We start from the raw sequence: 15,533 nt of genomic DNA, 5'->3' as shown, positions 1-15,533 counted from the left end.
AAGTTATGGATATCACATACCTTCAGCAAGCAAAGGTGCTGCAGCTGGTGGGATCTCCCCCACTTTCCCTATCCGAGCACATTGGGCACCAGCCCCAGAAGGCTGGGGCAGTCGTAGATCTGAGGCACTCCCAGGTACAGCACCCCCAGCCTTGAATGGGTTCATTTTGGGCTTAGGGGCAACCACTGGTGCAAACTTCTTCTGCGGGTTGTAGAACGTTGGGGTGGAAATATTGATGCTGACTGTTGAAGTCATGCGAGTCCCCGGGCTACCAGATGATGCCATCTTGCTGCTGGCTGCTCAGCACCTGGGGGCCAGGAGGAGAGAGGAGACACAGACGTGAGATCAGACATGACCCTGCAAGGGAAAACAAATCTGGAGAAAGGCACAGCAGGAAACAGAATTGGAGGGTGGGTGCACCTGAGTGAGATTTAAGGGACATGAGTAGAGCTTTGGTGCCCCCAGGACTGGGAGACAAATATGTTTTGAAGTAAGAAATACTGTCTAACCCGGAGGCAAACCCTTAACAAGTGCTTCTCCCTGGGATGCAGGGGAGGAACAACTCTCTCCACCTTCAGCCCTTTGCTGAATGGGATTAACAAACATGGAGGGGTGGGGGGAGCGAGGCAGTAATAATAAACTGAGAGAAGGACAAAGCTGGGATCAATGCAGAAGAGAACTGCTGGAGAAGCCAGCCTTCTGCAGATGGCTCAGATCCCCACACCTCAGACCAGAGCGCCCCCCCACCCCACCCCAAGAGGCAGCTTTAGCATCTCTCACATCACACCACCACCCATAAGCTTGGGGTTTCAAGAGGGTGCGTCACCACTGCATCCCTGCCAACTCTGTCTGTCCACCTCTCCCAATCCTCTCCTCACAACCCCACCCCCATCCTTTTACCTGTAGACCCCCAGCCCGCTCTGGTCAGTGGGGAAGCTCCGACAGCTGCAGCACAAGCAGAACAAAGGGAAGCCTGGGCGATTCCATAAGGTCACACATTCCCCAGCCAAGCCCTTTGTCTTGCTGTCATTTCTGTCTTGCTGTCCCTTCCTGTCATTGTAGCAATAAGCAAGAGCTCCTACAGCATCCTCAGTGGCCGCAACGGCTGCCTGCCCTGCCCCCGCCCCTTCCTGCAGGAAGCAGCTCCTGGATCCAGCCAGCCTCACTAACACATTCCTAGAGTCACTCCCTCCCAGCCCCTGCTGTATAGAGAAGGGGCGAGCAAACTTTTTGGCCTGAGGGCCACATTGGGTTTCCAAAATTGTATAGAGGGCCGGTTAGGGGAGGCTGTGTCTCCCCAAACAGCCAGGCATGGCCTGGCCCCTGCCTCCTATCAGACCCCCCCCCCCCACTCCAACAGCTCCCCCAGGACTCCTGCCCCATCCAACCCCCCTGCTCCCTGTCCCCTGACCACCCCTGGACACCCCACCCCTGACTGCCCCCTGCCACCCCATCCAACCCCCCCCATTCCTGACTGCCCCCAGAACCTCTGCCCCATCCAACCCCCCTGTTCCCTGCCCTTGACCGCCCCAAACTCCCCCGCCCTCTATCCAACCCCCACTCCCCCGTTACCGTGCTACCTGGAGGCTGGTGGCTTGCGGCGCTACAGCCGCACCACCCAGAGCACCGAGTCAGGCCATGGCTCTGCAACTGCACTGCCCGGCCACCCAGAGCATTGTGCCAGTGGCTTGGCGCACTGAGGCTGCAGGGGAGGGGGAACAGCAGGGGAGGGGCCAGGGACTAGCCTCCCGGGCCAGGAGCTCAGGGGCCAGGCAGAAGGGTTCCACGGGCCATAGTTTGCCCACCTCTGGTATAGATGCTGCCCTTAAGCCAGCCCATCCATGGCCTGGCCTCGGGGTGCAGCATAGCACAGCAAGCAGCACTTTCCTGTTTGCCACAGAATATGCTCACAGCTCCATCCTACCAATGGTGTCTTCCTAGGGTCTAGCTCAGTGGTTCTCAAACTTTTGTACTAGTGACCCCTTTCACATAGCAAGCTTCCAAGTGCAACCCCCCCCCCCTTATAAATTAAAAACACTTTTATATATTTAACACCATTATAAATGCCAGAGGCAAAGCAGGGTTCCCAGCAAGGTTGATACCTCGCAACCCCCCTGAAGGGTCCCGACCCCTAGTTTGAGAATCCCTGGTCTAGCTAGATTACAGCAAGCTGCATATTTCCACTCCCAGAATCAGAGCCCAGCCATGTCCTGAAAAGCGAGTTCTCTAAGGCTTGTATGTGGCGAACCTGAAACTCCCTGAAACACTCGCCATCCTCCCCCCCCCACCCCCCAAACCACCACTCATGTTGCCCTCAGGACGTTTCCAAACTCACAACAGCCAGGAGCTATTGACAATCTCCTGATAAGAGCCCAGATGTCTAAGATTTCTCCCCATGCTGGTATCCAGGCCAGAGAGACACTAAGTTTATCATGCTGACTGCACACAATAATGCTCCCAATGGTAGAGAGGCAAGTATGCCAGCATTTGGACTTAGTTGGTTTTGAACAACATTCTTCTACAGTGCCTGCTGCTGCACAGTCAGCACAGATGATGATGGGCTGCTGTAACAACAGGATGTCCTCCTGCAGCTATTCCACAGTGCTGCTATCACTGAGGAGACATACATGGGCCACTTACCCATACAAGTTCTCCAAGTTGTGGGGTACTCTGAGATCTCAGATACTGTATTTGAGTTAGTTGTTATTTTGGAACCAATCCTCACCAGCCCTCCCTCTCCCCCCCCCCCCATATCATACTTACATCCAGCTGAGGGTCAGGGAGGGAAGAAGAATCATCAGCATTGACTAAGGGCAAATCTATACTGGCAATGTTAAAGCCATGTTAAAGCACTACCCCGAGCGAGAAAGTTGCAGTGCTGTAAAGTGCCAATGTAGACAAGCCCTAAGTGTCTGAAACGACAAGACCTTATTTCTCCCAAGGTCAGGCACTGGGCATATCAACCATCCATAAGGGTGCTGGGGAGTAGATTATCAAATGTTAAGCCCAGAAGGGGCCTTACCATCTGTCAAGGTTCCTTCACCCCTCTGAACTCTAGGGTACAGATGTGCAGACCTGCATGAAAAACCCCCTAAGCTTATTTTTACCAGCTTAGGTTAAAACTTCCCCAAGGTACAAACTATTTTACCTTTTGACCCTGGACCTTATTGCTGCCACCACCAAGCGTCTAACAGGGAAAGAGCCTACTTGGAAACGTCTTTCCCCCCAAAATCCTCCCAAACCCTAAACCCCCTTTCCTGGGGAAGGCTTGATAAAAATCCTCGCCAATTTGCATAAGTGAGCACAGACCTAAACCCTTGGATCTTAAGAACAATGAAAAAACAACCAGGTTCTTAAAAGAAGAATTTTAATCGAAAAAAAATAAAAGAATCACCTCTGTAAAATCAGGATGGTAAATACCTTACAGGGTAATCAGATTCAAAACACAGAGAATCCCTCTAGGCAAAACCTTAATATACATTCCATTCAGCACAACTTATTTTATCAGCCATTTAAACAAAACAGAATCTAATGCATATCTAACTAGATTGCTTACTGACTTTTTACAGGAGTTCTGACCTGCATTCCTGCTCTGGTCCCGGCAAAAGCAACACACAGACAGAGCTAACCCTTTGTTCCCCCCCCACCACCAGCTTTGAAAGTATCTTGTCTCCTCATTGGTCATTTTGGTCAGGTGCCAGCGAGGTTATCTTAGCTTCTTAACCCTTTACAGGTGAAAGGGTTTTTCCTTTGGCCAAGAGGGATTTAAAGATGTTTACCCTTCCCTTTATATTTATGACACCATCATTATTGGGACCTTCCGCATAACAGAACACAGACTCTCACCCAGTGATTCTGCTTCTAACTAATTTCTGCTTGGGCTAAGGCATATCATTTTGAAAAACATCCAGTCTTCATTTAAAGACGCCAAGTGATGGTGAATACACCATGTACTCTGGTAAACTGTTCCAATGGTTAATTACCAGCCACTGGGTCTTGTTATGCCTTTACGGGCTAGTTTAAAGTGTCTTCTGACATGAAAAATCCTCTCCCCTTGTCGGCACTTGAAGATGACATCCTAGTCACCTCATGATCATACTCTATAATGGGGCTGGTCTTTATAGAGATGGATTGTGGGACATCTGCTGCTTCATGCAGATACCTTAGTTTCATTACCAGCAGCTGTTCCCATCTCCCTGACCCCAGAACAGTCCTTTTCCCCATATACTCTCTCTAGCCCAAAGCCTCTCTCTCCTCACATCAGCCTCCCTCCTACAGCTGCCCCTGTCTGTCCCAAGTTCTGCTTAAAAAGTGGCATGAAGGCATATCTTCTGTTTGTCCACCAGCCACCCTATAGCCTAGAGGGAAGGGAAAACGGAGATGCCAGGGACTGAAGCTTCCCCAACATGCCTCTAGACTGACCTACGTCTCCTCCCCCTATCCATGCTATGGTTCCCCCACAGTTCTACTGGTATCCATCAATCCTGACCTGCAGCTCCCCGATTATGAAATGTGCATTAACAGGGTCCTATTATTCAAGCATACAAAAAAAAAAAAAAAAAAAAGTACTGAGGGTGTGTCACTAGGCAAGCCTGAGCCCAAATTAGTTATCAGACCTCCCCCAAAGAAAGATATTTCTTGACATCTACATCAGTGAGAAGATGTAGCCATAGATCCATGTAGCCGTAGAGGCTAATGACACCAAAGCCTCAAGCAAGGGCTATGTATGACCTGTCTCTACTGATTAGGGGCAGAAATTGAGATTTAGATCCTTTCACTGGCCATAGCTGCCTTAAAATGGATTGCTTTCATGTAACCAGTGCATCACAGACTGCTCTGTTTTCTATGCAAGTGCTGTAGACCCCTGACCTAAACCATACCTACTCAGTGACCCACCAAAGGGAAACTAACCAACTCTGTCTTAGGCTTCTGCCTCCATGGGCCAACCCCGGTGGGCCAGCCTCTATTCCACCTTAGTCCCGAGGCCCGCCGGGGATATCAGTTGGCGGCTCCTTCACGGGGCCGTGAGCACGGGCGTGTACTTGGCGCGGTTCACCCCGATCCCAGACACCTGCCCCTTTTGCGGCGTGAGGGAAACCCTGGCGCACGTCTATCTGGAGTGCGCCAGGTTGCAGCCCCTATTCCGGCTCCTCACCGATATTTTATTAAAGTTTTGGTTGCACTTTTCTCCTCACCTTCTTATCTATGCACTCCCTGTCCGTGGCCCCACTAAGTCGCGGGACCTCCTGGTCAACCTCCTCCTGGCCCTGGCTAAAGTGGCCATCTATAAAACCAGGGTGAGGAGGTTGGCCGATGGAGTCTCCTGCGACTGCGGAGCCTATTTCCGATCCTCCGTCCGTTCACGCCTCCGGGCAGAGTTCCTCTGGGCAGCGTCCACCGACTCCCTTGACGCCTTTGAGGAGAGGTGGGCGCTGTCCGGGGTTCTCTGCTCGGTGTCCCCGTCCGGTTCCCTTCTTTTGACCCTTTGACCGCACTCCTGTCCCTGTTTTTCATTAGTTGTCCCCCGTAATTTTTTGGCCTCCAGGTCCTGTGGATCTCCCCCTTAGGCTGGGGGGGATCCTTTAGCGGTGGGCGAGCTTTGCCCGCCCACTTCCTGGATCCCAATAGGTCCATGGGCCAGTCTCCAGTGCATCCCACTCTCAAGCAGGGAAGGGAACATGGAAAGAGAGACCCACCCTAACATCCTCCAAAATTACTCCTTCCCTATGAAGCAGCGGTTCGTGATCCCGTTTTTATGGGGTCGCCAGGGCTGGCTTAGACTTGCTGTGGCCCGGGCCAAAGCCCAAGCCCAACCACACAGGGCTGAAGCTGCAGCCTGAGGGCTTTAGCCCTGGGTGGTAGGGCTCAGGTTATGAGTCCCATGCCTGGGGCCGAAGCCCTTGGGTTTTGAAACTCAGGTGGGCTCAAGCTTCAGTTTCCCCCTCCTGGGGTCGTGTAGTAATTTTTGATGTCAGAAGGGGGTCACAGTGCAATGAAGTTTGAGAACCCCTACTATGGAGGATATCAAGTCAGACCAAGCAGGGAGTATTGGGTGGGAGGAGGGGTAATGTTTTAGAATTGCCGCAATCCAGTAACTCTGGCAACTGCACCCACAGAGTCACACGCCTCCTCCAAATGGAAAGTGGAGAAAGGGGATGTGCTATTAAAAATATGAAGTGAAAGAATCAAGCCGATTTACAAAAACCCCAAAAACTGAAGGATTTTGTTTTGTTTTTAATTAAACAAAGAGCCACATGCATTTCCACCCCTTCAAACTCTGGTTAATCCTGCAAAGTTTGCTTGGTTGGCAAAAAAAAAGTTACAAAGCCCCAGCAACAAAGTCATTTATTTTCCAAGCAGCTGGTGTTTCCCTGCTAACCACCACCCCCATTCTTTTGCCCAGTGACCCCCACTTCCCTTCCCCCACCAGTAAATTCATTCCAGTCACTAAACCCTGCATGTAAATTGTAGTCAGGCATCGGACCGGGGAAAGGGGAACTTTCAAAGCTACAAGCCAGGCCTGGAGTGAATCTGTAACAAACACATAACTAAATACCGCCCCCCGTCTTCCTCTCTGCACAGCAGGAAAGGAACAGGCAAACATATTTCAAACTCCAGGCAGTCACAAATTTGCAGGCACAAGTATCTTCAGATCCCCGCCCAGGAAGGAAGAGGAGAAATGAAGCAGTTCCCGAAAGTGTTACGGGTTCTTTCCCCACCTAAACACATCTGGGAAAGGCTCTAGAGCGGGTCTCACACACACTAGAAGAATGTCTCAACTCAAACCAGCCAGCAGAGCCCCTTCTCCCCACCCCCATTGCTAAACCTTTACAAAGGAAAGGAGGCGACTTGGAAGGTATGTCATTTTGATGGGGAGGGGAGGAACGTACCCAACTAAAAGTTGGCAAGTAGTTTGTCAGGCTTTCAAAAATTTGAGGCTCCCACGGAAAATAAGTAGGTGACACAGACACGTCAAACCCATAAATTTAACGCTAAATACGGTCCCAAGCTGTGCAACCAGCATAAACCACAAAACACAACAGCAAGTTCAGCCTCTCATCCCCAGTGGGTGTGGTAGGAAATTGGGGGGTGGGGTTCCCTGATCAACAAACATGCATTTAGTTTCTGAGCATAAAGTTACAATAAAACTAAGAGGCAAGAGCTTCCCCCAGGACAAGCTCTTCTCCAAGGGGAGCGTGGGGGAGAGGACTCACCTTTGGGGAGAAGTTCAGGAAGAGAAGGGTGGCGTCCCTTGGACTAAAAGTTTGCTGCTGCTGCTGCTGCTGCTGCTTGTAAAGTCTCTAGTACTGCTGGAACGCAAGCCCAGCTTCACTCCTTCCTCCCCGTCCTGCTCTCTCTGCCCCCTGCGCACCACTCTGGACTTGATTCAGTTTCATGTCTGCCAAAAAGGGGAGGGGGGAGGAAGAGGAGTGGCTCTAGGTGGAGTTACCAGGCCTAAGGACTTCCCTAACATCTAGCAAAAAGGCCTCGCCCAAGCGAAGCTGTTTGACCATAAAAGGAGAGAGGCTATGTGAACAGCTGAGCTCACTCATCAGGGAATGTGGCAATGAGGTAACGGGGGGAGGATGAATTCACTAGACAGGGCTGTTGGGGGGGGGGAAACAGCAACTCTCCCACTCTTAAAATCAGCATCTCATTACCCTTCCCCCTTTCCCTCTGTGTTTTCAAGGGATGGAGGTGTTAGTTTTCTCTCCTATTGCTGCTTATGGAAGGCCCATATTTCATACCCTTTCTGCTTTCTTTCTATTCCTGGATTTTCTCTTCCCCCCGAGATTTGCCAGGCCTCTTAATCCTGCTTCCCAGCCCCTTCCAATCCACTCCTGTCTTCTTCCCCCCAGCTCAGTCAAAGCCCCTCAGTTTAGGCTTCCCCCTGCTGGCTTGTGTTTTATCTCTTGCTCCAGAATGGGGTCTGCCTCCTTCTTTTTCAGCAGTTGGTGTTTTCCCTGCGTCAACCCCCACCCCATTCCTTCACCCAGTGACCCCCCCTTTTCCCTCACCCACCAGTGACTTCATTTCCACTAAACCCTACATGTAAGGAGAAACTTGGCAGTTCTGGTGAGTCAGGGTCCCTCTCAGTCTCTTCCCCACCCCCTCCCCACAGCAACCAGCTGCAAGAGAATCTGACTCAGACTTTCCCAATCCTACAGGCACTGTTTTTTTAAAAAAACAACCAAACCACAATACTGCAAGTAATGTAATTCCTCATTTACTCAGTACTGGACAGGACCTTATCCCAAACCCCAGCACCCAAACAGACCACTTAGCTCCCTGGCGACATGCTCTCACAGGCCACACAGTTCTACTGATGCCCCTCACTCCTAACATAGCCATGATGCAATCCTCTGGCTATTCCAGTTTTGTGCTTTGCAAATTGTACGTACTGATCTGCAGGATCCACGTTATTCCCAAATCCATTCCAGTATTACCTATTAGGTTTTGTTTTTAATCTGAGCATGGATACCGTGCTTAATACTGTACCTCACACAGAAGAAGATCTGGTCCCTGCACCAAGGAGTTTAAAATAGAAATTTCCTATCTTTGGTGTTCTCTTTCCCTGAGCCCTTCTTTTTGCAGGGCAGCCTCCCTAAACCTATTTCTTCCAAGTAGGGAGCCAAGGGGGAATTCCTGTTCTTTATGTAATCACCATACTTTCACCTTGGAATCTGGCCATGATATTGGGCTTTCTGCCCTACTGTTGCCAAATTTCCAGAGGTTACTTACTCTTTGCAGTGCTCAGAGGATTTAGGACATATCTACACTGGGGTATTTATCCACCTATTACACTGATGTAGCTGCCACAGTGCAAACCCCTAGTGGTGCATGGGACTTTCATTGGTGCAGCTTGTCTGGGGTAAAAGGCACCAGTTCAAATCCCAGTTTACACTGGTACAAAGTGAACTAGGGATTTGTACTGATGCAGCTATGTTGGTGTAGCTACAAGAGTGTCTAAAAACTCTAACACAGACAAACCCTTAATTGTACATGTCATGTGAAACATGACACCTCCACTATTGTGTAGCCTGAGCAAATCACTGCATTTCTCTGTGCCTCAATTTTCCTGTTGGTGAAATGGGACTAACTATACTGATTATCTCTTATACAAGTGCTGAGTATTGTTATTATGATACTACAAGTGCAGACATGTCAGGAGACCCGTTTACAATCTGGTTGTCCCCAGACACAGTTCATGCACCATGTGATTTTTAGGATATATGAGCTAGCTATGATAACAGAGTTCCAGCCCAAACTGCTCTGGCTGCAAGAGCATAGAACCCAGTGTGGTGGTGACGGTGTGATCTAGTGCATTAGGGCACTGGACTAAGACTCAGGAGATATGAGTTCTGTTACTGGCTTTGCTGGTGACCTATTTTGAGCATGTTACTTTCCATTTGTTTAGTCTTCCACCCTTTGTCTGTCTCATCTGCTTAGACTCAGCTCCTCAAGGCCAGGACTGCCTTGTACTATGTACCATGCTTAGCACAATGGGGCCATAATCTCATTTGGTTCTCAAGGCACTACTGGAATATGAATAATCTATATAATAAAAGCTTCCAGGAATATTGATCTGGAGCCTAAAACGTCTGTTGAGTCCATGTGAAGTTATAGAAGCAGCTACAGGTGTGGTCAAGATCTCACTTTGTTCAGAATACCACCAATTTCAATCATCACTGGGTTTTTCAGTCTGTTACAATCTTATTTTTAAATTCTCAGCCATTTTGTCCTTAAGAATTATAATCGTGCAGTGTGCATTACAGTAAGGCCTGTATCTATGCAATATTGAATGTCCTACACCAGTGTTGCATGCAGTGTTGTTGTAGCCATGTTGGTCCCAGGATATTAAAGAGACAAGGTGGGTGTGAGGTCATATCTTTTATTGGATCAGCTTCTGTTGGTAAGAGAGACAAGCTTTTGATCTTACACAGAGCTCTTCTTCAGGTCTGAGAAACTACAGTAACTCAGGTTTCAGAGTAACAGCCGTGTTAGTCTGTATTCGCAAAAAGAAAAGGAGGACTTGTGGCACCTTAGAGACTAACCAATTTATTTGAGCATGAGCTTTCGTGAGCTACAGCTCACTTCATCGGATGCATACTGTGGAAATTGCAGAAGACATTATATACACAGACACCATGAAACATACCTCCTCCCACCCCACTCTCCTGCTGGTAATAGCTTATCTAAAGTGATCATCAAGTTGGGCCATTTCCAGCACAAATCCAGGTTTTCTCACCCTCCGCCCCCCCACAGACAAACTCACTCTCTTGCTGGTAATAGCCCATCCAAAGTGACTACTGTCTTCACAATGTGTATGATAATCAAGGTGGGCCATTTCCTGCAGAAATCCAGGTTCTCTCACCCTCTCACCCCCCTCCAAAAACCACACACACAAACTCACTCTCCTGCTGGTAATAGCCTATCCAAAGTGACCACTCTCCTTACAACCTGCATGAAAATCAAAGTGGGCCATTTCCAGCACAAATCCAGGTTTTCTCACTCCCCCACCCCCATACACACACAAACTCACTCTCCTGCTGGTAATAGCTCATCCGAAGTGACCACTCTCCCTACAATGTGCATGATAATCAAGGTGGGCCATTTCCAGCACAAATCCAGGTTTTGTTTCATGGTGTCTGTGTATATAATGTCTTCTGCAATTTCCACAGTATGCATCCGATGAAGTGAGCTGTAGCTCACGAAAGCTCATGCTCAAATAAATTGGTTAGTCTCTAAGGTGCCACAAGTCCTCCTTTTCTTTTTACAGTAACTCAAAATGTCACAGCTAAATACAAGGTTTGAACAGATTATTTAGCATAAGTAGTTAACACATATTTCAAGGGACCATTCACAGTGAAGTGGCCCGTTAACATCCCTACAGTCACAGGGAGGAAAAGAAGAGGGAGGAGGGTTAGTGGGTTACAGATTGTTGTAATAAGCCATAAATCCGGTGTCTCTATTTGAGGGGTGGGCAAACTTTTTGGCCTGAGGGCCGCATCGGGTTTCTCAAATTGTATGGAGGCCTGGTTAGGGGAGGCTGTGCCTCCCCAACCAGCCAGGCATGTCCTGGCCCCGCCCCCTATCCAACCCCCCCTGCTTCTCGCCCCCAGACGGCCCCCCCGGGACTCCTGCCCTATCCAACGCCCCCTGTTCCCTGAAGGCCCCCCGGGGACCCCTGCCCCATCCACCTCCCCTGCTCTCGGTCCCCTGACAGCCCCCGGACCTCCCACCCCTAACTGCCCCCTGCTGCCCCATCCAACCCCCCCCCTTCCTGACTGCCCCCCCGGGACCCCTGTCCCATCCAACCACCCCTTCTCCCTGACCACTCCAGGACCTCTCGCCCCTAACTGCCCCCCACCTCTAACTGCCCCCCACCACCCCATTCAACCCCCCTCTCCTTCCTGACTGCCCCCCCGGGACCCCTGCCCCATCCATCCCCCCTGCTCCCTGTCCCATGACCGCCCCCCGCTGTCCCATCCAACCCCTCCTCTCCTTCCTGACTGCCCCCCCCAGGACCCCTGCCACCATTCAACCCCCCTGTTCCCCGCCCTCTGACCACCCTGACCCCATCCATGCCCCTGATCACCCCCCAAGCTCACCTGCCCTCTATCCAACCCCCCCAGCTCCCTGCCCCCTTACTGCGCTGCCTGGAGCACCGGTGGCTGACAGTGTGGCTGCACCAGGACAGGCAGCCGCGCAGCACAGAGCACCAGGTCAGGCCGGGCTCTGCAGCCCTGCTGCCCAGAGCATTGCGCCGCGTGGCAGCATGCCTGTGGGGAGGAGGAACAGCAGGGGAGGGGCCGGGGAGCTCAGGGCCGGGCCGGATGTTCCTGTGGGCCGGATGTGGCCGGCGGGCCGTAGTTTGCCCACTTCTGCTCTATTCAGTCCATGATTTTTAGTGTCTAGCAAAGTTATGAATTTAGGTTCCTTTCATCTTTTGAAAGTGTTAGCTAGGTTTCCTTTGAGGCTGAGGACTGATAAGTCAGATACAGGGTGATCGCTTTGTGAAAAATGTTTATCCACAGGCGATCTGGTGTTATAGTCTTTTCATTTTCCTGGGTGAGTTCACCCAAGAGTTGCATCCGATGAAGTGAGCTGTAGCTCACGAAAGCTTATGCTCAAATAAATTTGTTAGTCTCTAAGGTGCCACAAGTCCTCCTTTTATCCAAGAGTATAGTGATTGTCTGGTTTCACCCATAGTTGCTATTAGAGCATTTAGTGCACTAAATGAGGTACATGAGATGTTGTGATAGGCATGTGTAGGTGACAGCTAGGGAGGGGGTTTTATTTCTGTATTGAAGCAGGTCAGGGCAACGGATTCTTCCTAAAAGTGGAGCAGGTATGAGACCACACCCCCTCTGTGGCCCCGCCCTTGCCCCTCCTCTTCCCCCCCAAGGCCCCGCCTCCCAGTCAAGCCAGAGTTGGGTCAGGGAACCGTGGACCCTCCATCTGCTTGAGACAGGGGGACCCGAAAGCAGTCCCTGGCCTGTGTCCCTGCCCCCTGCCCAGGGCAGGTGGAGGGTCTGCAGCTCCCCACAACTACCCACAGGGCTCTTACCCCAACTCAACTCTGGCTTCTGTCCTGGCCTGGGATGGGATTTCAGGGGCCAAAGAGCCACAACTGGGCCATGGTACAGCCCCCGGGCAGCTGTGGGGAGTCGCAGACCTCTACCTGCCCTGTGCGGGGGGCACGGCGGTGGGGACACAGGCCAGGGGCTGCTCAGAGGCCCCCCATCCTGGGCAGTTGGAGGATCTGTGGCTCCCCACAGCTGCCTGGGCTCCCCGGACCGCAATTACCCTGGCCAGGCTCAAGCTTTGGGCCTGGCTTGGGGTAGGATCTCGGGGGGAAGAGAAAGGACAGGAGGCTGGGCCAATGGCAAAAAGTGGACGGGCCAGGCCTGTTCACTTTCAAAAGGGGAAGGACCATGATCCCTTGGCCCCCCCGGTTCCTATGCCCCTGAAACAGGTTATCTTGTGGCATTTGTGTGACCCATCCCATGATGTGATCCATAGGCGCCGACCCCCATGGAGCAACCATGGAAAAAAAATGGTGCTCAGCACCCACAAGCCACAGCTGTTTGGTGGCACTGCCAAACAGCTGATCTGTGGGACTGCCAAACAGCTGTTTGGTGGCTCAGGGAGAGGCTTGGGGGAGGGTGGAGAGCAGCGAGCAGCAGGCGGGGTCAGGGCTTGGGGAAGGGGTGGAGCACTGCCCGGCAGGAGGTCGCAGCCACATCGCTCAGAGCACTGGTGGCACGGCGAGCTGAGGGTGCTGGGAAGGGAGGACAGTAGGGGAGGGGCCAGGGGCTAGCCTCCCCAGCCAGGAGTTAAAGGGCTGGGCAGGACGGTCCCTTGGGCCGGATGTGGCCTGCGGGCCGTAGTTTGCTGACCTCTGGTCTAGGGGGAGGGAGCGGAGTGAGGGCAGGGCCTTGGGGGAAGGGACGGAGTAGGGGTGGGGCACCCCCAGGGAAAAATAAAAGTCAGCACCTATGATGTGATCGACGTCTCTGGTGGACTGTCATTGTTTGGTGAAGGCAGTTTTGAATTTGAGTAGGTGTATATCCCAGACTTTCTCCCCAGAGCATCTACCAGAGAAGATAGCATGATGGAATGAGCCACCCAAATACCCTCAAGAGAACATGCTTTAATACAGAAATACCCACCTCCTGATTGCACACCCCTAGTTGTCAACTACCACCTCACACTGGAACCCCTGCAGGGTATCATCAAACAGCTACAACCCATACTTGATGGGGACCCCATCCTGAAAACAATTTTTCCTGAACCCCATCTTCTGACCTTCAAACAACCCCCCAGCTTCTCCAAGGTCATCATCAGAAGCAAGCTCCCCACAGACCAGCAAAAAGAAAAGGAGTACTTTTGGCACCTTAGAGAGTAACAAATTTATTTGAGCATAAGCTTTCATGAGCTATAGCTCACTTCATCGGATGCATTCAGTGGCAAATACAGTGGGGAGATTTATGTACACAGAGAACATGAAACAATGGGTGTTACCATACACACTGTAACGAGAGTGATCAGGTAAGGTGAGCTATTACCAGCAGGAGAGCGGGGGGATGGACGGACGACCTTTTGTAGTGATAATCAAGGTGGGCCACTTCCAGCAGTTGACAAGAACCTGTTGGGAACAGTACGGGGGGGTGGGGGGGGGGAAGATAAACAAGGGGAAATAGTTTTACTTTGTGTAATGACCCATCCACTCCCAGTCTTTATTCAAGCCTAAGTTAATTGTGTCCAGTTTGCAAATTAATTCCAATTCAGCAGTCTCTCGTTAGAGTCCATTTTTGAAGTTTTTTTGTTGAAGAATTGCCACTTTTAGGTTTGTAATCGGGTGACCAAAGAGATTGAAGTGTTCTCCAACTGGTTTTTGAATGTTATAATTCTTGACGTCTGATTTGTGTCCATTTATTCGTTTACATAGAGACTGTCCAGTTTGGCCAATGTACATGGCAGAGGGGCATTGCTGGCACATGATGGCATATATCCCATTGGTAGATGTGCAGGTGAACGAGCCTCTGATAGTGTGGCTGATGTGATTAGGCCCTATGATGGTGTCCCCTGAATAGATATGTGGACACAGTTGGCAACGGGCTTTGTTGCAAGGATAGGTTCCTGGGTTAGTGGTTCTGTTGTGTGGTGTGTGGTTGCTGGTGAGTATTTGCTTCAGGTTGGGGGGCTGTCTGTAAGCAAGGACTGGCCTGTCTCCCAAGATCTGTGAGAGTGATGGGTCGTCCTTCAGGATAGGTTGTAGATCCTTGATGATGCGTTGGAGAGGTTTTAGTTGGGGGCTGAAGGTGATGGCTAGTGGCGATTTGTTATTTTCTTTGTTGGGCCTGTCCTGTAGTAGGTAACTTCTGGGTACTCTTCTGGCTCTATCAATCTGTTTCTTCTCTTCAGCAGGTGGGTATTGTAGTTGTAAGAATGCTTGATAGAGATCTTGTAAGTGTTTGTCTCTGTCTGAGGGGTTGGAGCAAATGCGGTTGTATCGTAGAGCTTGGCTGTAGACAATGGATTGTGTGGTGTGGTCTGGATGAAAGCTGGAGGCATGTAGGTAGGAATAGCGGTCAGTAGGTTTCTGGTATAGGGTGGTGTTTATGTGACCATTGCTTATTAGCACTGCAGTGTCCAGGAAGTGGATCTCTTGTGTGGACTGGTCCAGGCTGAGGTTGATGGTGGGATGGAAATTGTTGAAATCATGGTGGAATTCCTCAAGGGCTTCTTTTCCATGGGTCCAGATGATGAAGATGTCATCAATGTAGCGCAAGTAGAGTAGGGGCATTAGAGGAAGACAGCTGTGGAAGCGTTCTTCGAAGTCAGCCATAAAAATTGTTGGCATACTGTGGGGCCATGTGGGTACCCATAGCAGTGCCGCTGATTTGAAGGTATACATTCTCCCCACAGACCAGGACACACCAACTCACAGCAGCACCAGACCCTGCCAGAACAATAGATACAAAATCTGTAGACATATCTCCACTGCTACAGCAATCAACACCCGC

General features: G+C 50.8%; 1 protein-coding gene across 4 annotated transcripts in view; it reads right to left on the bottom strand.

Moving 5' to 3' along the window:
* Positions 1-7,543, bottom strand: part of ZYX (zyxin) — a 33,266-nt gene extending 25,723 nt beyond the window's left edge. The window contains exons 1-2 of one of the 4 annotated variants that reach the window (XM_043544345.1): positions 7,215-7,543; positions 21-307 (exon numbers count right to left, since the gene is read on the bottom strand). In XM_043544345.1, coding sequence (XP_043400280.1) covers positions 21-285 — 265 coding nt within the window. In that variant the 5' untranslated portion in view covers positions 286-307; positions 7,215-7,543. Of the gene's footprint in view, positions 1-20; positions 308-900; positions 1,122-7,214 lie in introns of those variants that run through there. The other 3 variants (XM_037911386.2, XM_043544313.1, XM_043544276.1) reach the window with 3 other exon arrangements.
* Between the last annotated feature and the right edge of the window lie 7,990 nt (positions 7,544-15,533).

Source organism: Chelonia mydas, chromosome 1 (genome assembly GCF_015237465.2).
Source record: "Chelonia mydas isolate rCheMyd1 chromosome 1, rCheMyd1.pri.v2, whole genome shotgun sequence".
NCBI lineage: Eukaryota > Metazoa > Chordata > Testudines > Cheloniidae > Chelonia > Chelonia mydas.
Note: the sequence above shows the minus strand (reverse complement) of the source record. Positions and strands in the feature narration are given on the sequence as shown.